The sequence below is a fragment of the Sorex araneus genome, chromosome 8 (genome assembly GCF_027595985.1).
Source record: "Sorex araneus isolate mSorAra2 chromosome 8, mSorAra2.pri, whole genome shotgun sequence".
NCBI lineage: Eukaryota > Metazoa > Chordata > Mammalia > Eulipotyphla > Soricidae > Sorex > Sorex araneus.
In genome coordinates, this window is record NC_073309.1 from 4,832,375 (window position 1) to 4,857,066 (window position 24,692).

At 59.4% G+C, this 24,692-nt stretch overlaps 2 protein-coding genes across 5 annotated transcripts in view; one reads left to right on the plus strand and one right to left on the minus strand.

Annotated features, from left to right (window-relative positions):
• MAF (MAF bZIP transcription factor) overlaps positions 1-17,083 on the plus strand; it is a 286,455-nt gene extending 269,372 nt beyond the window's left edge. Inside the window, exon 3 of one of the 2 annotated variants that reach the window (XM_055145004.1) lies at positions 16,952-17,083. Coding sequence is in view for 1 of the 2 variants with exons in the window: in XM_004600508.2 (XP_004600565.2) it covers positions 16,952-16,982 (31 nt within the window). In the remaining variant the exon portion in view is untranslated. The remainder of the gene's footprint in view (positions 1-16,951) is intronic. The other variant, XM_004600508.2, reaches the window with a different exon arrangement.
• Positions 17,084-17,174: 91 nt separating this feature from the next.
• The window catches only part of WWOX (WW domain containing oxidoreductase), a 641,404-nt gene continuing 633,886 nt past the window's right edge, over positions 17,175-24,692 (minus strand). For 2 of the 3 annotated variants that reach the window (XM_055145003.1, XM_012931903.2), the window contains one exon: positions 17,680-18,007. In XM_055145003.1, coding sequence (XP_055000978.1) covers positions 17,819-18,007 — 189 coding nt within the window. In that variant the 3' untranslated portion in view covers positions 17,680-17,818. Of the gene's footprint in view, positions 18,008-24,692 lie in introns of all 3 variants that reach the window. The other variant, XM_055145002.1, reaches the window with a different exon arrangement.

Consider the following 24,692-nt stretch of genomic DNA (forward strand, 5'->3'; position numbering starts at 1 on the left):
TCCACCACAAAGTTTTTTTCCACATGTCAAATGACTCAGCTGATATCCCAAGACACCTTCATAAGTTCACTTAAAATATAACATGTTTCTTATTGGAAATTAGATTTTCAACTCAATTTCCATGTTTCCTATTCATATATCTTCTCATTAAAAACAAACTGAAGAGCATATTAAAATATTTAAATGCACCTCAACACAAAATAATCTAGGAAACCAAACTGAATATGTCAAAGCAAGCACACAAACTCTGTTTTAAGGGCCTGTTTTCACTGGTGTCTAAGTCAAGCTTGAGTGGGCTTTTGAATTCTGGCTTTACAAAGTAGGAAGAAGGCTGAATGCTGGCTTTGGTGAAATGTGCCCAGTGAGATGTTTCCAGGGAGTGGGGGTACATATAAGTGAATATACCTATTCACTTATATATAATCAGCCTCACATATGAGTGAACATATTCCTGGACCACGCGGCCACTTTTGACACATCATAAGACACTATCTACCCATTTTCCATATTTACCAGACCACATTTGATGAGGTTCAGACAGAAGGCAACAAATCATAGAGGGAAATATATATATATATATATATATATATATATATATATATATATATATACCTCAGAGAGCCCGGCAAGCTACCGAGAGTATCCCACCCGCACGGCAGAGCCTGGCAAGCTACCCATGGCATATTTGACATGCCAAAAACAGTAACAATAATGGGTCTCATTCCCCTGACCCTAAATGAGCTTCCAATACGACAGCATTAGGAAAGACGAGTACGGAGAGGCTGCTAAAATCTTAAGGCTGGGACGAATGGAGGTGTTACTGGTGCCTGCTCGAGTAAATTGATGAACAGTGGGATGACAGTGATACAGTGTGGTACAGTGATATAATCAGACAACCATTGTTAGAAATTTAGACAGTCCAGAGTAGTTACAAACTGGTAGGACACATTCCATCCACCCAAGGAAGAGTTTCTATTTGGATGAAAAGGGGATAGAGAATATTGACTTAGAAAACTCAAGGACAAATGGAGTCTTGATGGGCTTCAGGTGGGACGAGAGGTTAGGTGAAACAGCGCCTGACAGAGACAACGGGTCCAGGATCAGGACATGTGAGGAAGGAGGAGCGGAGCTGACTGGAGCATGGCGGCAGGAGACGGATCTCCTTCACCCGGAAGAGTGTCCTGGTGGCTGTGACTCACTGGCCTCTGAGGAGGACAGACAAATGAGTGGCCAACAAAATGCAACCATGGGATTAGCAACCGTGACCCCTGGTGGGAAAGGAAGGCGGGTCAGGGTTCAGGAGGTGAGGCTGTGCGGACCCAGCAGGCCAGGAAGGGCTCTTGGCAGAAGTGACGGTCAGCTCAAGAACAAACGAGTCATGACCTCCCTCCACCCAACCCTGTCCTTCCTCAGATGGGAACCGGACGCCGGGAGGCCGCCTCCCTCCGAGGACACCGCTGCCAGCCGCTTCCCCAGGGATGGGGCAGTTACCCTAGCGGTCACCTCTGCGTCCCAGGAGACCCCTGCAGGAGGGCCACTGATGCTGAGGAAGTGGCAGGAAGGTGTCTCCATGGCTCTGCACACAGGGGCTGAGCTCGCCACTCGCTGGAGTCTCAGAGGGATGGAGCGAGCTGCAGGCGGAAGGGGGCGTCACCCGGCTAGAAGCCACACACCAACGCAAGGCAGACTTCCCCATTCTCGGGGCGGGGGGGCACCTCTGCGGACACAGTCTTGACCAGAGCGGCCAGCGTGAGCAAGGTGGTCAGGCCCTACTCTCCCTACTCTGGTCTGTGGCCGGCTTGGTCAGGGCAGAAGGAAGTGAAGGGTTGAGATTGTATCGCTGAAGAAGTCCCTCCAAGCCTCCACTGCCCTTGGTGACACAACCCCCCTGTCCAGACTAAACAAGACCTGCTCCGAGGGTGAGGGCTCAGGGTCAGCCCCCAAGAGCAACAAATCCCACTCCCCAAACCCCACTCCCCAAGTATGTCCAGATCCAGCCCCCAAATCCAGGCTGCCCACTTAGGAGTGAACTTCAGATCGGACCAATGTCTTGGTGTCAGCGGATCCCGCATTGCGTGGGGCATGCTCGGGCCAAAACCAGTCACTGCTTCTCTGAAATGTGAATTCAGCGGAGTGGGCTGTGTTTGGGTCTGGAACCCCATGTTCCCTTAACCCCCTGATCCGCTCCGGAGAATTGTCCTGCCTCCCCCCTGGCACATTCCAGAAGGTTCCAGGATATAGCTGGAGCCACCAGACAACCGAGCTCACAGACCAACCCAGATCCCACTTTTTGGAATACCCGCACAGAGATTCTGAACGGAACCAGGCGTTCCAAACAAACGAAAGGCAGGACTAGGGGCCCGGCCCTGCTTCAGGGGACAGCGGACCCCAGCTGGGAAAGAGAGCAGCTGGCTAAGATCCAGAAAGGAATTCCGGAAAGTTCCACGGGGACCTCTCTTCCATCAGGGGAAGCCCTGTTTCTGAGAGAAACTGGTCTGTAGCGAAGAGGGGTGGCCTGAACTGACCACGGTAGGTCACGGTAGATCACCAGCTCCCAGAGAAGGAGCCTCTGACCGGGTGAAAATCAGCCAGTGCAGTGCCACAGGTCCATCCTGGGAGACCAGGGGCCGCCCACAGGCTGGGCCGAGAAGGAGCAGGAGGAAAATCAACGCGGCCCATGGCTACACGAACCACACCGGGAGAGAATCCCGTGGCGGCGGGCAGGGTACGGATGAGGAAAATGCGTCAAGACAGGAGAAGTCACAGCCGCTGGGGGCTGGCGATGGCTCTGTCCCCCGAGGAATAGCCACTCCCGAAGCCCCTCACACCGAGGTTGGAAAGACCCCCCCGAGGAATGAAGCAGGCTGAAGAGCCACCCGCCTCCTCACCCCCAACGAGGCTTAGGGTCGTGTGGAGACTCCAGGAGCCCCTGAAAGGCCGGGACCTGTGACCAGAATCACATCTGGACACAGAAGGACCACGGGACGGAGGAGCAAGCAGAGAGGCAGCGCCCTCCTGCCCGTCCTCTGCCACCTTTGTGCGGGCGGATTCGCCAACTAAGCGATAGCACGGCGGGTAGGGCATTTGCCTTGCATGCAGCCGACCCGAGTTCAATTCCTCCATCCCTCTCAGAGAGCCCGGCAAGATACAGAGTATCGCGCCCACATGGCAGAGCCTGGCAAGCTACCCGTGGCGTATTCAATATGCCAAAAACAGTAACAAGTCTCACAATGGAGGCGTTACTGGTGCCCGCTCAAGCAAATCGATGAGCAACGGGATGACAGTGCTGCAATGCTACAGATTCGCCAATTGCAGTCGAGATTTACAGAACAGAGTGGCGTCCTCATTTCAGCAGCACCGCTCAAAACATCCCCAGCCACCAGCCGGCTCCACAGGGCTTTCCTGTGACTGAAGACAGAGGCAGCTAATACACCCGGGGGGAGTGGGGGCCGGGATTTATACTTTAATTGCTGCCTTGGTCCCCTGCCCCGCAGAGGCATTTGTCTCGGTACATGGGCACCAATGGGCCACCGTTACATTGCGCACAGGGTTCCGAGGGGGGTTTGTCATTATGATTTCATCTGTAATTATAGGCAGATCTGTTGGTTATTTGGAAATCCTTGTACGCATTTTAATTGAACCGGTCAGCGGGCCCTCCTGGACCCCGTCTCACAAGATCCCCAGCGCCCCACGTCTGTTTAGTCCTGGGTTTAGGGGAACGCCCGCTCTCAGCCCAAACGGAAGTTGAAAATTTGGGATGTGATTTTTAAAAAAAAAAATTTTTTAATTTATGGTGCCATTGAAATGAGGTCACCAGGCGCTCTGTGGAATTTAATTAGAAATGTCCCTGCACGCTCCCGTCCCTGTAAACCTCCCGTAGGGTGTCCCTGGAGGGCCCGGAGTGGCTGGAGATGGCTTGCTTGTGCTTTATGGCGTCGTTGTTGCCTTAACTCCTCCCAAATGAGTTGCTCTCTGCCGCTGTGCCTCCCTTGAGGGGTGCTGGGGGCGGGTTCCGGGGGCGAGGGCAGAGGCGGAGATGCAGAAGGAGGTGCCTGCCCAGAGGCCGGGGGGTGCTTCTCGGTGCCCAGCAAGAGCCTGGTCTGAGATGTTGCTGGTGTTTGGTTGTTGGTGGACTTGGATTCTTCGGTTTCCGTCCAGCAGTGCGCTGGGCTTGCGTGTTCCTGGCTCCGCTCGGACCACTTCTGGGGGTGCTCGGGATCCGTCCTGGGGCGGATGCGTGCAGAGAGGCGTACCCCGCCTGCTGTGTGCTCTCTCCAGCCCCGGGGACATCTCTGAAGGCCTAGAGGTCTCAGGGGCTGGGAGGACAGAGCCGGGGAAATGCCGGCTGTGAAATCCAAGCTTTTCTGCAAGAAAGCGATTCCCAGAAGCCCCCCGGCAGCTTCCCGGCGCTGCTCCCTGCAGGGTTCAGCAGGAACTAGAGGCCCAGTCGCCTGGCTGGCTGCGCGCGGGGTTCCCAGGAAGTCTGGAGGGAAACGGCACCTGGCAGAATAGCGGGCAGAGAAGGAAGCCAGGGGACAGGGGGTGGAGCTCAGGGGCTTGCCCGGCACAGACAGACTGAGAAGGGCTCGCAGAGCTCCCTCCGGAAGGTTCTAGCACTGCTGTCAGCGAGAAGCCGGGGTGGGATGGAGGCCTTGCAGGGAGAGGGACCCGGAAGCAGTTCAGCTGGGAAGGCAGATGCTTGGGTCAGGAAGGCAGAGGCGGCCACTGTGTTGGAGGACGGGGTCAGCGTGTCTCCGTTGGGATTTCCCAGATGGCTCCTACGGAGGGAGTCGGGTGTCTGGCGTCTGGGGAGGAGGGCTCACCGCGGGGGCCCGCTTCCCGCCCTTCCTCGGGCCACTGTGTCACATCTTACCTCTCCCAGCACGGCAATGAACAGGGTGTGGTCAGCCAGTTGCGTCCAGTTTGGGATGTGTTCAGAACCCTGCGTGTCCAGTATTTCTAGAGCTGAGCCATCCTCAGCACGCGGGAGCACCCAGCATGATCACTTAGACCCCCGCTGCTGGCGTCTCCAGAGTGGCCCTGCCCTGGAGTGGCTGACCTAAAGCTTCTGAGCAGAGGCTCACAGTTGGGGGCTAAGGGCAAGGGGTGGGGGGTAAGGCAGGAATTTTTGTTTTCTCTCTATGCCCAGTGGCTCTCTCTTGGGCCGACATTCTCCAGGGCCAATCTGCCTCCAGAGCAAATGAGAGACACAGGAGCTGGCTGCCATTAGCTCTGACAGTCGCCCCCAGGGCATCCCAAAGTCAATTTTGCCCAGACATGTGTGACATGTATCAGTCAGCTTCCACCGCGTAACAAAACACCTCCCAAGCGGTGTGGCCTAGAGCCACAGTCTCGCCATCTGCCTGTCTGCAGGCGGAAGGTGGCTGGCTCAGTTTGACTCCAGGCTATGACCTGGGTTCCCCTGCCCAGCAGGTTGTGTGTGTGTTTGTGAGGGGGGGGGTGATTAGGGGTCCCCTGGGAGTATTTCCTTCCCGGTACGAGGCAGGAGTACAACAGGGAGCATCCAGCAGGGCAGGAGAGCATTTCCTTCTCATTTCTGCTGATCTGTCTGCCCCATCCTGATGCAAGGCCAGTTACCAGGTTCATGAGTCGATTCTCACAGCTAACTCGCTCCTTACTTAGGATGGGCTTTTGCACTGGGTAAGGCCCACAGGTGGGCTCTTCACAGCTGGCGCTTTGCAGAACTGTCCAAAGTAAGGACAGTCACCTGTTTAACCCTGGGGCAAAGGTACTTGGTTTCCACGAGTGTGGATTTCCAGGTCCTCGGAACACTACATGTAGCTTTTCCTTTGAAAAGGGCCCAAATGGGACTTTTGCAGAATTAGTTGTTTTCAGAGAAGAATCTAACTTGCGTTGCATTTGAAAAATAAATGTGCACTAAAAGTAATTAAAGCATGTTGGTTCATGAATAATACACGGTTTTACAACTATCCACCAAGCATAATGAGACAAGCGACTAAATTGACAGTGAACGCTCTATTATGTGATTGCCAACTGTTTTATAAGATATTGAGCATATTCATTTCTTCTGCCATCGCGTGTATTATCAAGCTATTGCTTTTTAATAAATTAATTTCCCAGATATCTCTAGGGTCTTTGTTTGAAGTCTGGCTGAGGACGAAAATAAAATTAATAGTGTGTTTGTGCTGACCCGGGGAGGTTGGCCGGTCTTCAAGTAAACCTCAGGATTGGTGGGTCACAAGGAAGCACGGTGAGCAGCGTGGGAGGGCTGCGGGAAGTCGCCACTTCAGTGAAAGTTCCCGAAGCCCAAGTTCTGGCTTGAAAGTCGAGGTTGCTTCCTCATGGAGGTGTTTTGAAGACTAGACAGTCTCTGCTCAGTTTATTGAAATAGTCCATGAACGCAAAACTGAATATGTGGCTCTGTTCTGTCCTGCAGGCTTACCTGTGAACCTGTCTCTGTAGTAATTTTCCAATGTCATTGTCAGGTTGGTGGGGAGTTTTGTTGGCCATCCTTCTCTTCCCGTGCAGGCTGAGTTTGGCCCTCTCTTCTCTGAGCCCCTGTCATACACGGACACCCGGGAGCACTGTGGGCCTTTGTCATTGGCTCTGCCGAAGGCATAGCTCCAGGAACTGTGCCTTTGGGGTCTCTGAAAATGGAGCTGGAGGCCGTTACAGCAAACCCAAGGTCAGGCTGCTCCTGCCGGTGTGCCGGGCACCGTGGATAATCAATTCACGGATCCGCTTCTGGACCCATGTCTGATCTCCAGTGCCAGCACGCTGCCTCTTCATCTCAACATTAGTCTTGAACGGGACTGGTGTGGAGAGGAGCTTAGCAATGGTTTGGGCGAACAAACTAGCCATCCTAAAAACTTAACTTTCCCTTTATTTGGGCCAAGATTCTCCATTACAAGAAAAAAAAAATCCCAAACTTGCCTGGGTTGGGTTGTTGTTCACTCAGAGTGGCCTGTCCTGGGGCTGGAGTCGGGCACTTGCCTGGCACATGTCCAGCCCGAGTGAGGGCTCAGCAACACGTGTGGGTCCCCTGAGCGCAAAGCCAGGAACAAGGCCTGAGCACGGCTGGGCGCGGCCCAAACTATCCTCTCCTGCAAGAAAAGGAACAGCCTGTCCTGAAGGTGGCATTCCCAAACGCTACTGAACTAGAGTATTGGATCTGGGACTTCTCAGCTATAAGCTCACTGGGCACCTGGGTCAGGCTGGAGGGGGGGTGACTGTACCACAGAGAGCCAGAATGTCAGGCACATCCTGACCAGAGGATTTTGAGTTGCTACTTTCTGGTCCTTTACGCAAACCCGCCCACAATCTTCATGCAATGGGAATCAGACTGGAAGGCTGAAGCCCCAAAACCTTCCAGGGATGGATTCAGCCTGTTTCTAAGCACCTTCTGAACTCACCTGCCGTGGTTTAGATGGGGTCATTGGATTCTATCGGGATTCCGACTTTGTTTCTTTATCTAAGAGGGAAATTGCTAAGTCAGTTAGGAAAGAAATCTCTGAATCCTGGAATACTTGCGTAGTGTTACCAAATACACTTGCATTAGTGTTACCAAAAGTAGGTTTTGTGGCATGGAAACGTTTTTGCACAAACTTTGTGAAATATGGAAATGTTTAGAGTTGATGTAAAGGTAGGAAATATGCTTATGGTCACATCTCCCAATGCCCTTATAGTACTATAACTCTTTATATCCATATATAGAGGGGCTCATGGATAAAAGATTTTGCAGGACACTGCCTGGTCACTAGGCAACCAAGAACATACAGAGAAAAATCATAATTGAACCAAACAGATCAAGAGTTTCCCATGTGAGGGGCTGGAGTGGTAGCACAGTGGGTAGGGTCTTTGTCTTGCATGTGGCCGACCCAGGTTTGATTCCCAGCATCCCACATGGTCCCCCGAGCACCTCCAGGAGCAATTCCTGAGGGTAGAGCCAGGAGTAACCTCTGAGCATCGCTGGGTGTGACCCAAAAAGCAAAAGAAAAGAAAAAAACAGTTTCCCATGTGATCTTGGTGGCAAGACCACTCTCCTGCCATTCCTACTTCTGTCAGCTTGCAGCCCCCAAACTTGGCTCCCTCAGGGATTCCTTTGGGCGCCATCCCCTGAAGTCAAATGAAACGAGAGCTCACACCCAATTCTGCTCTAGACACCAGGTCAGAGAACCAAAATGGCGGCACTTCCTCCTCGTCCCCCTCCAGGCCAGCCTGTAGGCAGCCGGGAGCCGTCAGTATCCCATCCGAGAAGATCCTCCTTGCAAGGAGAGAGCCTCAGGGTGCTGCCGGCCGCCCCTCCAGACTGTGCCTCCAGCTGGGAAGGGAGGCTGGGCTGTCCCTCCGCTCCAGGGAGCTATTTCCCCCTTTCTCCAGAGGCAAAACGGATGCGACTACACAGAAAGAACATGACCTCTCTGATTCCAATTTGCTTTTTGGGTGATTTTTAAAATAGTTACTTGGACCTGACTAGCAAATGGCAGCCACTCTTAGACCAGCGATGAGCCTACATTTGGGGCCTAGAAACCGTCGCCCTCTCCCACTGCATTAGAACACAGATTATAGGAAGGGGAGCAGAGTTCACGAAAGGCGCGTCCTTGCCTTTACCCCCCAGACACAAGGGCAACCGCGGATCTCAAAGGTCCCCACTGGCTCAGTGAGCGAATTTGTCCAGGACCGCTGGGGCCTAATCTTAGAATGTCAGATTCCAGCAATGATGCCGGGAGACAGGGCGCTGGCATTTGTGGCGAGCCACGTGCCTCTCGCCCCCTCCGCTTGATTGATCTCTTCACTCTTCCGCCAGGTAGACCGAGCATTTCCAGGTCAGCTCTGCAGCCCCAGAGAGGGAGGCATCATTTCTTGCTGTCGGCCGGGCAGCTGTAAAACCAGGATTTGACCCGCACTTACACTGCGGGGAGTCCTGGACGTGGAGCCATCTGGGAAGCCAAAGGTCGGCCTTCAGCAGATGATAAAATGAAAATCTGCCCAGTGCTCTCAAGGCCGCTCAGAAAGGGAAGAGCAGCCCGAGGCTCAGTCCTGCACCGGAGGGCTAGCTCGAGGCTTAGCGGTGCGGAGGGGATGGTCTAACCCTGAGCGATGGCTTTTGCTTCCGGGTCATGCCTACTGATCGCTCCCCCTGGCATGTACCCACAGGAGCTGCCCACCTTCACCAGGCCAAAGAAAGGCCTGTCCCCCGCTCGTCCCTCCTGTGTCCATTCCCCAGATGGGTACCGCCCCTGCTCGCTGCCACTCGAGAAAGCTCCCTGCAGAAGATCCAGGGGCGCAGGTCTCCGAGCAGGGACCTTCCTGCGGTCCCCTCAGCGCTGATTAACGGCGCGTCTTCTCCCTCCATGATTGATGTTTACCTCTCAAGAAAGGAGGATTCAGTGTGGGGTTTTTATGATAATTTTTTCCCCATAAGCAACTACCCTGCAAATTGATGAGTCCCTTTTAATTAGATGGTAGGGCTGTGTGCTTAACACCGCATGCAAAAGGCCTATAAAAGCGGAGGTAAATTAACACACGGGCTGCTGCCAGCTCAGAGCCCCCGAAATCAGCTGGTTGGAGGGGAAAGGGGAGTTAGGACAAAGCCCGAACCCCTGGCGTGCACCTGCAGAGAAGGCGTCCAGACCTCAGGGCGTCTGTCCCCACCCCGGGGTATCCAGGGAGCAAGCTCGGGGCTCTGGGAACTGGCCAGTGGCCAGTGGGGGAGGTCTGCTGCCCTGCCCCACCCCTGCTGTGCACAGTGAAGGCACTGAGAGACCCCACCTCTGCTCTGGGGGGCCTCCTGGCCCCGCCCATAGGGAGAGCTCGACGGAGCTCAGAAAGGGAGCCGGGCGCGGGCAGCGACATCAGAGCCATCCAAGAGGTGCCCCACGCAGACGCCTGTCTCCCGTGCTTCCGCTGTGCCCCGGGCCCGGCTCGTCCAGCTGGCACACAGGCGGGGTCGCTCCGGGCCGCAGGGGAGGAATCGGTTTGTTTTGGTCTGAAGCTCTGCCCTGGGGGGGGCGGGGCCTGCGGTGTCCACCTGGAGCCTGAGCCGCCTCCTGGCAGAGCTGTCCCCACTGAGCTGTCCCTGGGGCCACTGGGGGCGGAGCTGGACACTGGAGCCCCCGAGCTCCTCAGGTCTGCGCCCGGGTCTGCGCCCGTCCCTATGGTCCCAGCACCCGTGTCCTGGACATGGAGCCCCTGCCCCGGCGTTTCCCGCCCCGCCTCTGGGCATGGCCCCACCTGACCGCCTCTCCTTCCTCTGGGACCCCTGGTCTCACCCCGTGGCCCCCCTTTCGCCCCACATTCACCTGGGACCCCCTCGGGATATCCTGGGTGAATAGAAACGCTGCTTTGGGTGAAGAGACCCAGAGAGGGAGCGTGGGGTCCCATCACCTAGCAACAGTGTCATGGAGACGGTGTGGGGGAAGGGCCCCGTGGTGGGTGAGTGAGGCGGGCACTAGAGTGTGGTTCTCTGCCGTGTTCCGGTTGCTCTTCTCCATCCCCGGCGGCAGCTGCTGGGAGGAGAGCCCGCCCCTACTCTGCACACCTGCAGGGGGCGCTGTTCCCCTTGGCCGCCCCTGCTCCAACTTCTGCAGATGGGCGCGCCCTGCAGGAAGCCCCAGCAACCTGCCATCAGGGGGTCTGTCTGCCCTCAGCCTCCAGCGTCCATCTCTGCGTGTCTGCAGAATCCCAGTGGTCCAAACAGAGCCGCCCACGGAGGGGAGGAGCCAGTGAAGGGCCCCTAAGGCCGGGGCGGGGGTGGGCATCCCCCCTCGCGCACACACACACCAGCCCACCAACACCTGAAGCCCCAGCAGTGCAGGGGGGCATGCTCCTTGCGTGTTCTCGTGAGAGACTTCCGCTTTGTGCATGGATCACGGGACACTGGTATCGGGGGTCGCGTCATGTGGCCTTGTTTGAGTCGGTGGCTGGAGTCCTAGAATGTCAGACACGGGGGGTGCTTATCTCTGGGGCGGGGGCTGTTTTATTGAATCGGGGGTTCTGCTGGGGGGAGGGAGGGCATACCCGCGTCAGCGGTGAGTTCTGGCTCTGCTTGGGGATGGCCCTGCGGATGCCGCCGGCCCCCGTGTGCGGTCAGCCACGTGCCAGCAGGCGCCGTGACTCCCGAGCTGGCTCTCCCGTGCGGGTGGGAGATGTTTTTAGATACAAAACTGATAGGGATGGTGGGAAGTTCGCCTCGAGATTCCAAGACAGAATTCCACGTCAGCCCGGCGCCCCGGGTCCCTCTGCTCCCGGCAGTGGCAGAAGGCGGCTGCCCGGAACCCTTCCCAGAGGCGGCAGATGTGCCGCTGCGGAGCAGGTCGGTCGCGGGTGCCTCCCGCTTAAAATAACCAGCCTTTCCCGACCTGGACACGGCCACGGGCCACTGGGTCACGGAGTCGCGGGTTCGGCTCCGTGGGGGCAGCCAGGCTGGCTGCAGTGGCGGAGGGAGGCGGGACGGGGCGGAGGCCGCGAGGAGGTTAGCCCTGCGCCGTGGTGGAGAGCTGAAGGCTTACACTTGGCGGCCCTTATCTGACCTTGGCCGGACATCAGAGCCTGGCAAGGGGGGGGGGCGTTGCTGAGCCCCCACCGGGCCAAAGCCGCAGCGAGGAGGGGCCAGCACACACAGCAGTGAAAGCTGCGATTCAGACACCGTCTGGCCATGAAAAATAATGGACCCAAACTTCCCACCTGCTTTAAAAAAAACAAAAAAGTGCTATTCTTGGTGGGAGGTAGCTCTGAAACACCCTGCCCTCTTCCCTCTGTGTCCTGGGGTCAGCCCAGGAGAACTTTCTGGAAGACCCACTGGGGCCATCCCATAGTCACTGGCCTACTTTGTCTTTGTTTTGAGAATTTTTACTTCTTAGCTCGTGACGGGTGATATTCCGCAGGGGAAACGTGGACTCGCGCCCGGGAAAGGTGCCACTTGCTCTGCATGTGGAAGGGTCCTGGTCCTTCTCCCCAGACCGCCGAGGGGGCCCTGGTGGTCTCCAGTGCCTTGGCGCCTGAGCAGTGCCGTGTCACAGGCCCGACCTTTGAACCTCGCAGGCTGCCCTCTAGTCACCAGGCTGCCCTGCCCCTCCCCACCCCACCCGCATTGCTTGGGTGCAGTCCCCCTAACAAGAGAAAATGTGGGAAACAGAGATAAGCACCCAGAAAGAAGTCACCCCCAATTTCTCTCCCGCTCCCACGAGAGAGCGCGGCGAAGGCCTCCCAGCTCTGTTCTGTCAACACGTGGCTTGTGTGATAGAAGCACAAATAAATGTTAACAAAATGGGATCGTGCCCTACACACTCTATTACCTGCACCACCGTCGTCTAGGATGCTAAAGACTTCCTCTCAGTTCATTAGTTCCTCCCCCAGCCGGCTTCATGCTAGTCACACAGCCCTGTCCCCAACTGGCGGGCAGGGGACGAACCAGGCGTGTGGGCTTTTGTTATTATTGGTTATTATTGCATTAAGAAAAACATGCCTTCCTGGGCTCCGTGGAAGACTGTTGTTTCTGTTAGCAGACAAGGATCTTAAATAAATAGTGGCCTGTGTTCAAAGGTTTGGGGTTAAACTTAGTTAAATTGCTTATTTGTTCTTTTAATAATAGGACTTCTCAAATCCATTAATATGTTAATGCTCTTTTTGAATTCCAAGCCTCCTGACACCTCTACACTCTCTCTCTTTCTCTCTCCCACTCGCCCCCACCCCCACCCCGTCCAGCTAGGATAACGGCCTGCTGCAGGGCTAACTGTAGGGCTAACGTTTGGAACCTCAATTTCTGGAATAACGGGGTTTATATTTTTAATAGAACTCATTACTTTAAACATTTTGTTCTAAATCGTCCTTACTGCTAATTACATTAAGATTGCATATATATATATATATATATATATATATATATATAGAGAGAGAGAGAGAGAGAGAGAGAGAGAGAGAGAGAGAGAGAGATCTATAGACGTATCTATAGATGGGTTTGTATTTTTCCCCCTACATCCTTTGTGTCTATGTTCTGAGATGCTGCAATACTCTGGAAGGTTCGTGCAGGCTTCTAGAAGGTTCTGGAATCCTGTTTAGTCAATAGGGCAGTTGAATTTTTTTTTTTTTTTTTTTGCTAACGCCAGTGAAACCAGACTTCTTAAGGCTTCTTAACTTAGAAAACTGGAGACTTGGGGCACTTTCTTTAACTTGCGACAGGCTGGGACAGCGTGATGCTCAGAGAGCCAAACAGAAGATATCCTGAGTGGTGGCCCCCGCCATGGCAGCACCGTCGCCGCCCTGCCCCCCCCCTCCGGGAGCAGTGCGCCGTGGGCAGCCGGCGCCCCAGGACTGGGGTCGGGGGCCCAGCACAGAGATGGTGCCGGGGGAGGAAGAGGCTGCCCGCAGCCACCTCCTTGACCCCTCTCCAGCCGCCACGCCTGGGAAGTGCCTCAGTGCAGGGCATTGCAGGAGGGGCCGTGCCAGGAGACCCCGAGGGGCCCCGGGCAGAGCTGGCGGGAGCGGGGCAGGTAGGTGGAGCGAGAAGGCGGAAGCACGTGGTGGCTCTGGGGCCCGTCGCTGGGGTCCACCTGGAGGGGAAGTCGAGAGCTCCTGGGCAAGACCCCCCACCCATGGGACTGGGCGTGGTCCACCTGGGAACTCTGTGTGTGTGTGTGTGCATGTGTGCATCTGTGTGTGTGTGTGTGTGTGTGTGTGTGATATCTTGTGGCTTCCTCTCTCAGCCTAAAGGGGACTCGGCCAGGTGGGTCTGGGCTCTGACGCTGGCAGACAGAGTGAGCCCTAATGGCAGGATCCCCCAAAGTGCTGACTTCCTTTCTGGTTGTCGCTAGTCTGGTTTTGTCCGGGGGCCACAGGCAGCAGTGCTCAGGGCTTGCCCTTGGCGGCTCCGCACTCAGGGGTCACTCCTGGCGGGAGGGGTGCGCCCGAGTCTCGGGGCCACTCCAGAGGCCGGGCCGCCCTCTCAGGCCAGAGTGGGGCAGAGGCGAGAGCCGCTCTCTCGGGCAGAAACTGGGTGAAATGTATCGGGGGGTCAGACCCGGCCGCATGCTAACGGGGTGCGACTCGCCGCGCCGTCTTCGGGGAAACTCTGTGTGTTGGAGTCGAACAGTGCTGGCCACTGGACAGTGGACACTGTGGGGTACCTGGGCTTGCAGGCAGGGGACCGGGGTTCGAATCGACTCCTTGTCCCACCCCCCACGCTAGCAACACAAGTAGAAGCCCCCATGTCGTTGGTTTGACAGGAAATAGGATTTGCCGCAACTGGCAACTGGTGTGTGTGTGTGTGTGTGTGTGTGTGTGTGTGTGTGTGTAATGTACAGCAACAGCAGAGATGGGGGTGGCAGCGCCTCTGGTCTGGAATTAACATCTGTGTGGCCGTTACGGGGTCCATCTGCAGGGGCCAGGGGAGACAGCGAGCAACTCCCTTGAGCTTTGGATACGCTTGACCACGACAGAGAGTGACAGTCAGGCCCGGGGCCTTCTCCTTCTCCCCCACCCTGGACTCCCCCCGCCTGGCTGAAACACAGGACACGTGTCTGCCAGGAGAGATGGTTCGCCGTGATGGCCGGGGCCTGGCCGAGTGGACCCAGGGCTCACTGGGCAGAGGGAAGCCTGGTGATTGTTCGAGAGACTCAGTTTACCTTCACGTCATGTTGGCTAGGACCTCAGGCACGAGAAAGACTTCTGTGTACTGAGAGATGGATTATCTCTCTCCTTCCCTCCCTTTCTCTCTCTCTCCTTCTCTCTCCCTCCCTCTCCCTCTTCCTCCCTCTCTCTCTCCCTCTCTGTCTCTTCCCCTCTCTCTCCCTCTCTCTCCCTCTTCCTCCCTCTCTCTCCCTGTTTCTCCCTCTTTCTCTCTCCCTCTCTGTCTCTTTCCCTCTCTCTCCCTCTCTCTCCCTCTTCCTCCCTCTCTCTCCCTGTCTCTCTCTCCCTGTCTCTCCCTCTCTGTCTCTCTTTCCCTCTATCTCCCTCTCTCTCCGTCTCTCTTTCCCTCTCTCTCTCCCTCTCTCCCTCTCTCTCTCCCTCTCTCTCCCTCCCTCTCTCCCTCCCTCTCTCTCTCCCTCTTTCTCTCTCCCTTTTTCCCTCTCCCTGTCTCTCTCTCCCTCTCTCTTTCCCTCTTCCTCTCCCCCCTCCCTCTCTCCCTCTCTTTCCCCTAACAGAGTGGGGAGACATGAGGGCTGTCCCCCACTTTAGGGGTCTCCTCAGCGGTGGCTGGACTAGCCAGTCTGCCTTGGGCACCGTCCTGGTGCCCTGAGAGTGTCCCTTCCTGTGGGCCCGCTGAGCAGCCGGGGTGGGGCGGCCTGGACCCCTCCCGGGCTCTCGGAGGCCCCCAGCCATCTTGCAGCTTTGGTGGCTTCTTTGCCCTGGCGTAGCCGTCACCTCCCCCCATGCCTCTGCCCCCCCCCCCCCCGCTTAGCTAGAGTCAGACCGTGAAGGCGAGTCTCACCTGGCCTGCGACCCCCACGCGGCACCTCCACGGCCGAGACGTCCACTCCCTCCTCAGCCTCGGGGGTTCTGGGCCGGGGACGCCGCGGCTGTGGGCGGCTGATGGACCCGGGAGTGAGGGTCCGTGTGGACACGGGCCAGTCAGGAGGCCCCTGCGCCCCACTCCCCTCCCCCACACAGCGGGCAGGCCGGGGTCACCTGTGAGGACGGCGGCCACCCCGGGAATGATGCCGAGCTGGTTTGGTGGGTGCCACAGCCCAGGGGTGGCCACCGCTGGGAGCAGAGTCGGGGACGCTCGGGGCGTTTCCCACGGGGGGAGGAAGCACCAGCAGACACAGCTCATGGGCCTGGGTGTTAATTGCGGGGGAAACAAATCAGCGTGCCCTAGGGGCAGAGCACCGAAATGTGAGCAAGGAGAGACCCCAGAGGGAATGTGGAGGAGAAGGTCTCTGGGGGAGGAACATGGCACTGGTGGGAGCAGCCATTAGGGAGTCCGTGCAGCTGTATCTTGGGCTATTTCTGGAGCGGAGAGGAGTCCGTGCGTGCGACAGCTCTGTGTCGGGGGGGGGAGGGGCAGGGAGAAGATGCTAGAAGGTGAGAGCAGAGGCGGGACAGAAAGGGCAGCCGGAGAAGTGTGCAGAAGGGGCCAGAATGTGCGATCAGAGCCCAGAGGGGAACGGGTGCGACCCTGAGGGGAGGGGCCAGGCCCGGGTCCGGGGAGGAGTCGGAGCAGACAAGAGCGGCTCAGGTGGGGGCGGGGCCTGTGGAGGGGCCGCCCAGGAGAGAACACGAACCTTCAACTCGAATCAGGCCCATTATCACTTGCCGGTGGCCAGTACCCCTGAGCTACCGGCTGGCCTCACAGCTGGCCCTGAGGGGTGGCAGGATGGCACCTGGGGGAGCGTCCCCGTGTCTCCTGGTCACCCGGGGGGCTCGCTGGGGTCGTGGCGTTCCCGGGACACCCCCCCCGGGAGGCGGAGCCCCAATGCTCGAGGACTCGCAGACTGACTGCAGCACACCCTGGGGCCATGGCCAGAGACGGGTGGGGAAGGCCAGGGGCCACCTAGGCAAAGGGCCTCCGTCAGCAGCACCCCGGGGTGGGGGCACGGGCTGGCGCGTGGGCACAAAGGGCCTCAGTCGGGCGAGTGCCAGGAGGAACAGAGCCCGGCCGGGGGGGGGGGGATGATGCCCCCGCCCCTCCCCCGAAGTGTGGTGGCTGGCGGGACCCCCAGAGCCGGAGCCCCAAGGTCTAGGGTGCTGTTTGGTCTCGCCCTACTTCCTTGGTGCTTCCGCTAAGGCTTTTCCTCCTTCTGGCCCAGGTGGAGTTTCTAGGCCCTGCCGGAAGAAGGAAGTAACAAAGGGATGTGCGGGCAGAGGGGCCAAACCACCCCCAAGAGACTCGGACAAGGTCTCAATCACCTCGCGCTGGGTCATGGGAGGGGGAACGAGCCCCCCGAGAACGGGAAGGGCCTCCTGGAAGCGATGGCCAGGCCTCGGGGTGAGGGGCAGCGCAGTCACTGTTCTCTCTCTCTCTCCCCCACAGAAAGTACCACGCCGGCATGCTCATCGCCTGAGACAGCTCGGCCCAGACAGCCACAAAGCACAAAACAAAAAACTCAGAGAAGACCCAAGAACGGTGTTTTCCTGGCGTCTACAAGAAGCGCTTCATCCCCCCTCCACCCCCCAGCTTTCTTTTCTAAAAAACAAAAAACGCACACAACCCCCTTCCCCCGCAACAAAACTGAAAGAAACAATGCAGACTCGGGTGATAGCTGCGCAAGCATGTTCTTTATTTAAGCCCAGGACGGCAGGACAGGAGGACGCCCACGCCCGCGGCCCGGGGGGACAGAGTGGCCGGGCGCTCCTGGGGCCCCTGGGAAAGCTCTGGGGCCCCTCGAGTGCCTCCCCCAGCAAAGAGCCGGAGTTTTCCTCGGGGGCCCCAAGTGCTTCCTCCTCGGACCCCGAGGGTGTCGGGGCGGTGAGATGCAGAAAGCGTTTGGCCTCATCTCTAAAGAAGGTCTGGCTCCGCTCCGGCCAGTCGAGCTCATGGACCGGAAGCTTGGCCCTGCCCGGAGCCCGATTCTGCCCCCCTGGGAGCTCGGCCTGGGCTGCAGGGGTGAGCCCTGAGCTCAGTGTGGCGGGACTGAGCCAGCCCTGCATTTCCCACCCCCGCCAAATGCCAGCTGAGTGACCAGCGTGGGGCAGGGCCCCCCCTGGCCCTGCTCGACGGCCAGAGAGAATCGCTTCTGCTTCCCCACTAAGACAAAGAAACCCCCCACCACCAAGCCGCACCTGCTCCCCATCACCAGGAAGACCCGCCCCGCCCCCCTGCACCCCGCGATTGGCTCCTGGACTCCCCGGGGCCTGCTGCTCTCCGCTTCCTCTCTCCGGACCTGCCTTGGCGGGGCCCCTAGCTGGCCTGGCCGCTGAGCGCCTCCTGGACCAGCCTCTCGCTGAGAGCCCACAGGGCCCGCGCCGTCGGCTCGCTCTGCGCCTGGCTGGAGGGCGTGCACCGGCAGCAGTTGTTGAAGTACATCCCGCCCAGGCCCTCCAGCTCCGGGGCCGCCGCGCAGTACACCGTGGTGGCCGCTCCTTGTTGCTGCAAAGACACACAGAGAGAGAGAGACGTGGTTGGAGGCGTGCTGGGCGCTGAGCAGGCCAGGAGCCCCGCGCAGGCCGGGCCGGGAGCCGCGAGGGGGGACCCTGCCCGCGGGCGCAGAGAGCCCCCCGCTGGGAAGGAACTGACTGCTCCAGCCCAGAGACCGCGGACAGCTCTCCCCGGCCCAGGGAAAGAGGGGGATGCCCGCCCTCCGCCCGCCCCGGCCCCTGGGCTTCCCAATGCACCGTGGGACTGGGACCGCACGTGTTTCCAGAACCTTCCATATGGGTTGACCCAGCTGCTCTGGCAAGGGCTGGCAGCAGGGCGCTTCCCTTTCTTCTCTGCCCCCAGCCCGGGCTGAGAGTAGAGAGTTCATGGGCAGCCCCTGCTCGCCACCCGCGTCTGTCCCACGTGGCCCCTGGACTGTGTCCTCCCTCCTCCGCGCCCCTTCTCCTGCAGTTTGGGCGGGGGGAGGGAGCTTGGCTGCAGCCACTGCGGGCTGCCATGGCTCCTCCCCTCCCACCCCTGGAGCACCCGTGGGCGAGGCGGCTGGGGAGGCAGGTGCCACTGGCCCACCCAGCACCGGGGGCAGTGAGGAGCATGAGAGACCACTTTGCAGAGAGTCCTCATTAAACACACTGGGCTGGCGCTCCCAGGCAGACGAGGCTGGCGGGCACGCTGGGATCTCACACCCACCCCACGTGCCTCGGGGGGTGATTCATGTGCCCTGGGCCACGCTCCATCGGCTAATTATCAGTGCGAGGGACGGGGTGCCGAGGAGGGCGGGAGGCGGTAAGTGGGGATCAGATCCCCGTCAGGGGAGCACTGAGGAGTCTTGCTGGGCCGTGGGCGTCCGTCTGCACCCAGAGCATCCCAGTCCCTGACTGCCCGGACCAAGTGCTCAGGGCCTCTGCTACCCAGCCTTGGCATCGGAACCACGGGCGCCGGGGCCTTTCTAGGACCGGGTCTAAAGGTGTCGTTATTTTAAGCAAATGTTAAAGAACAGATTAGGGTTCCTTTAGGGTACCGGGGGGAGGGGTGGGTGCAGGTGCCGGATTTCAGCGTCACCCTCTGTGGCCCCGTTTGCCTGAGTCTGTCCGATGGCGGCTGGCCAGGCCTGGCGTCAGGTCCGAGGCACGGCGGGGGACAGGACAGAGCGGGCTGCTGGACACCACCGCCGCCTCACTGACCGGTACAAGCCCTGAGCCCGCACGGGCCTCTGGCTGACGGGGTCACGGCCCTGTTAGCTCCCCGGCCGCGGCCCGGGGCCCACGCCCCACAGCTGGGCGTTCGCGTGGCTTGGTCAGCTCTTTGCAAATGGATGAGTGTGGCTTAAGGCTGTGGACATCCACTGGGGGCCCCACCCCCCTATTTCCTTTCACTGACTCTCGCTTCCTCCTAACCCTCCGGTGCTCCCAGCAAGAGAATTGAGACGGGCTCCTCTGTCTCGCGGCATCCCGCGCGGTGCGGAGGGGAGGCAGGGCAGCCCCCAAACCCGGTGGGGGCCCTCGAGGCGCTCGTCCCAACGCCAGCCACACGCCCACGGGCCATCACCGCCCGGGCCGCAGAGCCGTCCTCCTTGTGTCTCCACCGCACTTTGCAGGCGTCCAGACTCGAGCACGGTCAGGTGGCTGCCTGGCTCGGCACCCTAGGGAGAGGTGCGAGAACCCAGTCCGCTCGCCCCGACACCCAGGGTCCCACCCTGCCACACCCCTGGGGAGTCTCCTCTCAGCGGGTGTGGACGAAGCAAGACAGGACCGAGGGCGGGTGGCTTCCCCGAGAGCCCCCCAACTGCCGAAGCCCCTCGGGAAGGTGACGAAGGGCCTCCTCCCAGACCAGAGGCGGCCCGTGGCCACTGTCCCCTCCTCGGTGACACACTGCCCCGGGGCGCAGCTGGGCGGGTGTTTTGCAAACACACCTCGGTGTAGCGAGGGTCCAGGAAGTCAGCTGGTGGGGGGCGGGCGGGTTGTTCTCACCCCCCGGAACTCTCACTTGGCCACACTCCAGACCGGACATGGTGACACAGCCCGACCTGCACCCCGGGGTGCTGTGCCTCCTGCCCCTCCAGCCTCGGGACGGGGCCGTCTGTCTTGCTGGCCTCCCACGTGGTTTTAGGAAACACAGACCCGGAGGTGCCCGAAAGCCAGGCCCACCCGCGACACCCCAGACAGAGATGAGCTGCCGACACCTGGCCGGCCCCTCGCCGACCCCTCGCCGACCCCTGCCACACGGCCCCTCATCCTGGACAGTCAAGGACCCACCCCGTCTTTGGGCCCCTACGCCTCCTACCCTTGAGGCTTTGGGGGGAGTCCTCCGGGCGCTGAGTGGGGCCTCGGGGGGCCTCTGGGTGGGCGCCCACCGCAACGGATGGCTCCTCTGGGGCCCGTGGGCTGCCAGCACCCCCCATCTGGGCCGAACCCCGCTAGGGAAACCTTATTAGCCAGCAGACAGCCACGCTGATACACAGGGAGGCTTGATTCAGAGAGCACCGTCAGGAGCACCCTCTAAGGATGCGCTGGGGGCCTCGGGGAGCCGCTCCCTAATCCAGAAAAGCCGGAAGAGTCCTAGCAAGGGAGAGACGCCAACAGCCGCCGCCGGACCGGGCCCCGGGGACTGCGAGCAGTTGAGCTGCAGCTTGTCTGTGCGCCCCAGACAGGCAGGAAGCAGGGGGGCAGCAGCTCCAGCTACTGTGGGACAGGCCCCCCAGGACAGAGGGTTCCCGGGAGAATCTCCACTCGAGCCTGAATGCCGCCTGGAGCCAGACTCAACAGTGTGTGGACAAGGGCCCGGGTGCTTCTTGGGGACTCGGTGCGGGGAGCCTTGGGGTGAGGGCTCCCCGGTCCCGCTCACGAACCGCTGGATTAGCCGCGCAACCTCCAGCCACAGGCTTCGGAGGCCGGTGGCCCTTCCTGTACTGCCGAGGCCCGGCCGTCCCCACCGCCCGCCCTCCCAAAACCCGTGGCCGGCATGGACGCGGTGACGGCGCCACTCCCCATCAGCGTTTATTTGATAACTGCTCACCCTCTGTTTGTAGCCGTCAGCACCGAATGCAAATGAATATCGACTCTGAGAGGAAAGGCACAGAGGTTTCTGAGAAGCCGGATCCGGGGGAGGGAGAACACAGACACCCACACCCCGCACCCCCCGCTCAGCAATGCCGGGGCAGTCCTCCTCGCACTTCCGTTCTGACAGGGACGCGGTGCACCCTTTACCTTCAGTTTGCAGGTTGACTCTACGTGAAAATGCATGCGTGTCGGAAAGGAAGAGGAGATGCCCGTCTTCCCGTAGACTGGGCTAGAGCAGGGAGAGAACCTAAACACATGCCCGAGCCCAGCCTCGCTCCTGAGCCCGGGAGGGGCGGGGGTTCTCGGCGGGTGTGGAGGGGGCCGACAGCCGAGAGCAGCAGGCCAGGAGGACAGCCGGGGGCGCGGCGGCAGGGTGAGGAGAAAGGGTCTCTCCGTACCCTCTGGCTGCCCCGTTCCCAGGCAAAGCCAGGACCTCCCCACTGCAAACACAGCTGCAGGGCCTGCCGCTGGCATCGGGCAGAAGAAAGTTTCCTAGACCTTGGTGGGCACATGCTTTCTTGTCTTCCCCGGGCCGCCCCCGAGAGTGGGTCACTCTCCAGAGGAGGGAAAGGCGGAGCCCAAGCGTCCCTCCCAAGGCCACCTCGCCGGGGTCACAGACCGTCGTGAGCAAGTGCCATCTGCATCCCCGATCAAAAGAAACTACAACCGAGGCACCTGGGTACCAGCCTGAGAGCCGCCCCCCTGGTCGGAGCCAGTGATATCCCCTCTTCCTCCACCCGGCTGCGTGCGGGGAGTGGCCAGAGGGGCGGCCCTGAAGGCCCAGTCAACCCAACAACAGACACACACACCCCGCCACTCCCGTGAGGCCATTGAAGAAAATGGGGAGCACGGTGCAGAAGGGCTCTGCCCCCCCAAAGGCCAGGCTCTGCTACCGAGTTCTCGCAAAGAAGGTGCATTTGCCCGAGAAGGTGCACTCCGGCCTGCGTGCAAGGGATGGGCCGGAGAAGCTTCCAGGAATGCTGCAGGCAGGGACAGCTCCTCCCGCATGGATGAGGACCCCGTTTCTGTCACAGACTGGAAGCGGTGGGCCCGCAGGCACAGGGCTAGCCCCGCAGACGGACCCAGCCGCCTCCCTGCAGCCGGCCTGCCCCCGGACTGTGTCTCAGTTCAGCTGACTCCCCCTCCCCGGGGCTTCTCGGCCTTCTGCTCTGCCAGGCCCCGCTGCTGCCCCCGGCAGGATGCCCTGGCATGGCCCGCAGTGGGAGGTCAGGGCTGAACTTGCCCCTGGGAGAAGTTAAAGGGAGGTTTTCCCGCCGTTGAGCTAAATTGAAGTTTTAACAGTTGGATTAACACACGGGAGATTCTGCGGCAGGTGGACTTCAGTTAAAACTAAACCTTGCGGGGAGTGAGGTGCTGCTGCTCGAATGCCACCTCCGGGCCCTTGCCTCAGGAACTGAGTCTTGGCGCTCAGGCCTTTGCTCGAGGCTGGCGAGGAAGCGCCCCGATCCAGGAAGCCCTGAGCATCGCCCCTTCGCCAATCCCTGTTGGCCAATGGGGAGAGAACGTGGGACCCGAGGCGCAGTAAGGGACCACCGCCCGGCCCCCTGGCCCACTCCCCCAGATCACACCGTGTTAAGCCTCAGAGCATCCTACGGAGAGTCGCCCGCACCACGCTCAGACGCCATCGTCACACTCCGCACGTGCGTCTGAAAACACAATCTTCCTCCCCGCCTCTGCGACCAGCCACTCCAGACACTGTCGACCAGAGGGAGGCGTCACCTTTGCCCAGAGGAAACGGCAGACCTGCCCTCAGGGTGGGGACTCTCAGAGCCTGAGTGGATGGGCCCCCAGCCCCGCCAACAGTGACCGGGCACAGAGCCAGGAGTAAGCCCTGAGTACAGCCAGGGGTAGTCCCAACCACCACCCCCCATTTCCACTCACACACACACACACACAGAGTGGTCTAGGGGTAGCCCCAACCACTGCCCCCCATTTCTACTCACACACACACACACAATCAGAGTGGTCTAGGGGTAGTCCCAACCACCGCCCCCCATTTCCACTCACACACACACACACACACACACACACACACACACACAATCAATCAATCAGAGTGGTATAGGGGTAGCCCCAACCACCGCCCCCCATTTACACTCACACACACACACACACAATCAGAGTGGTCTAGGGGTAGCCCCAACCACTGCCCCCCATTTCTACTCACACACACACACACACACACACACACACACACACACACACACACACACACTCAGAGTGGTCTGGAGTGGCCACTGGGCCCAGGCTCAGATCCTTCTCGGGCACCGCTGTGGACAGGGTGTTGGGCAGAGAATGGGCCTTGCCTGGGTGTTTTCTCGTGCCAGAGCGGGCTCAGCAGGACGGGAGCACCCGCATCCTTCTGCCCTGCCTCATCCTGCATCCCGCCTGTGCTCCTACGGGTCACAGATCGCCGCTACTCTGAAACAGAGCCACCCTCCTCCAACTCCTGTGTCCCTTCTCGGGGTGCGGGGGACCCCAGGTGGGTGTGGGAGCAAGTCCTAACGAGGGGGCGGCCCGGAGGCCAAGAGGGGGACAGGGTGTGCCCACGGTATGTCCCAGAGGGGGGTTGCCAAAGACGCGATGACCGGCCCCGTCCATGCTGTTGGCTCTATCCCTGGCGTCCCTGCCCAGGCCGCCTGGGGCAGCCGCAGGACTCGGGGCTGTGTCCACTCAGACACGGAGCCCAGGGGCTGCAGCGGGAAAGGGCGCGGGCAGCTACTTGCCAATGGCTTCACCGGAGACCATTCGCCAGAAGCGACGTAGAAACTTGCCACCCAAAGGTGCAGGGATGGGTCGGCGGGAGCCTGGCCAGTGACGTGTCCTGCCCGGGCCTCCTCGGTGCCGAGTGTCCACGGGAGATGAAAGAAGAAGTTGGGTTCACGTTGATTTGAGACGTTGGACTTTCTGTTCTACTTTATCCTAGCTCTGTATGTTGTATATAAGTGTACGCCCCTGCATTTGCCATGTATATTGTGAACGCTTTGAAATCATTGCCAGGCGGGAAGAAAGGGCCCCCCTCAAGTAGGAGGGTGCAGAGAACAGCGCTGGGGTACACCTGAAGAGTGTCCCCTCTCCTCCTTCACAGAATTGCTCTGCCGTGTTGGCCTGCTGGGGGATCCCTGGGCCCTCCCAAGCCCGGGCGGGCCGAGTTTTGGGGCGACAGCCCCTGCAAGCTGTTTGCATAGTTTTTAAGACTTGTCAGCTTGAGTTTTAAACGATGGACTTTATAGATGTGTGTATACTATGGATTCCCTACACATGGAACTGGGAAAGAGGGGGGCTTGGGGCTTGAAAACCCACTGGGTCTCCCAAGGGGGCCCCGTTGGGGTGACAGGTGAACTCTGCCCCCCCACCCCCAGCTGCCGATGCCGGCTCAGAGCCAGCCGGCTGCGAGGTCTGAGGCCTGCCTGTCTGCCTTCGTGTGTATATTTTTTATCGAGGGCTTGCTCAAACAGATCATCTCTCAGGCTCAAAGACACTGGCCTGGTTAATATTTCATTTAGAACATACTGTGGAGAGTGTCTCATTTATATCACTTCCATAATTAATGGTGATAGCTCAGGCGCTGCCTCCGCGGAGGGCTCTCATCACGGGTG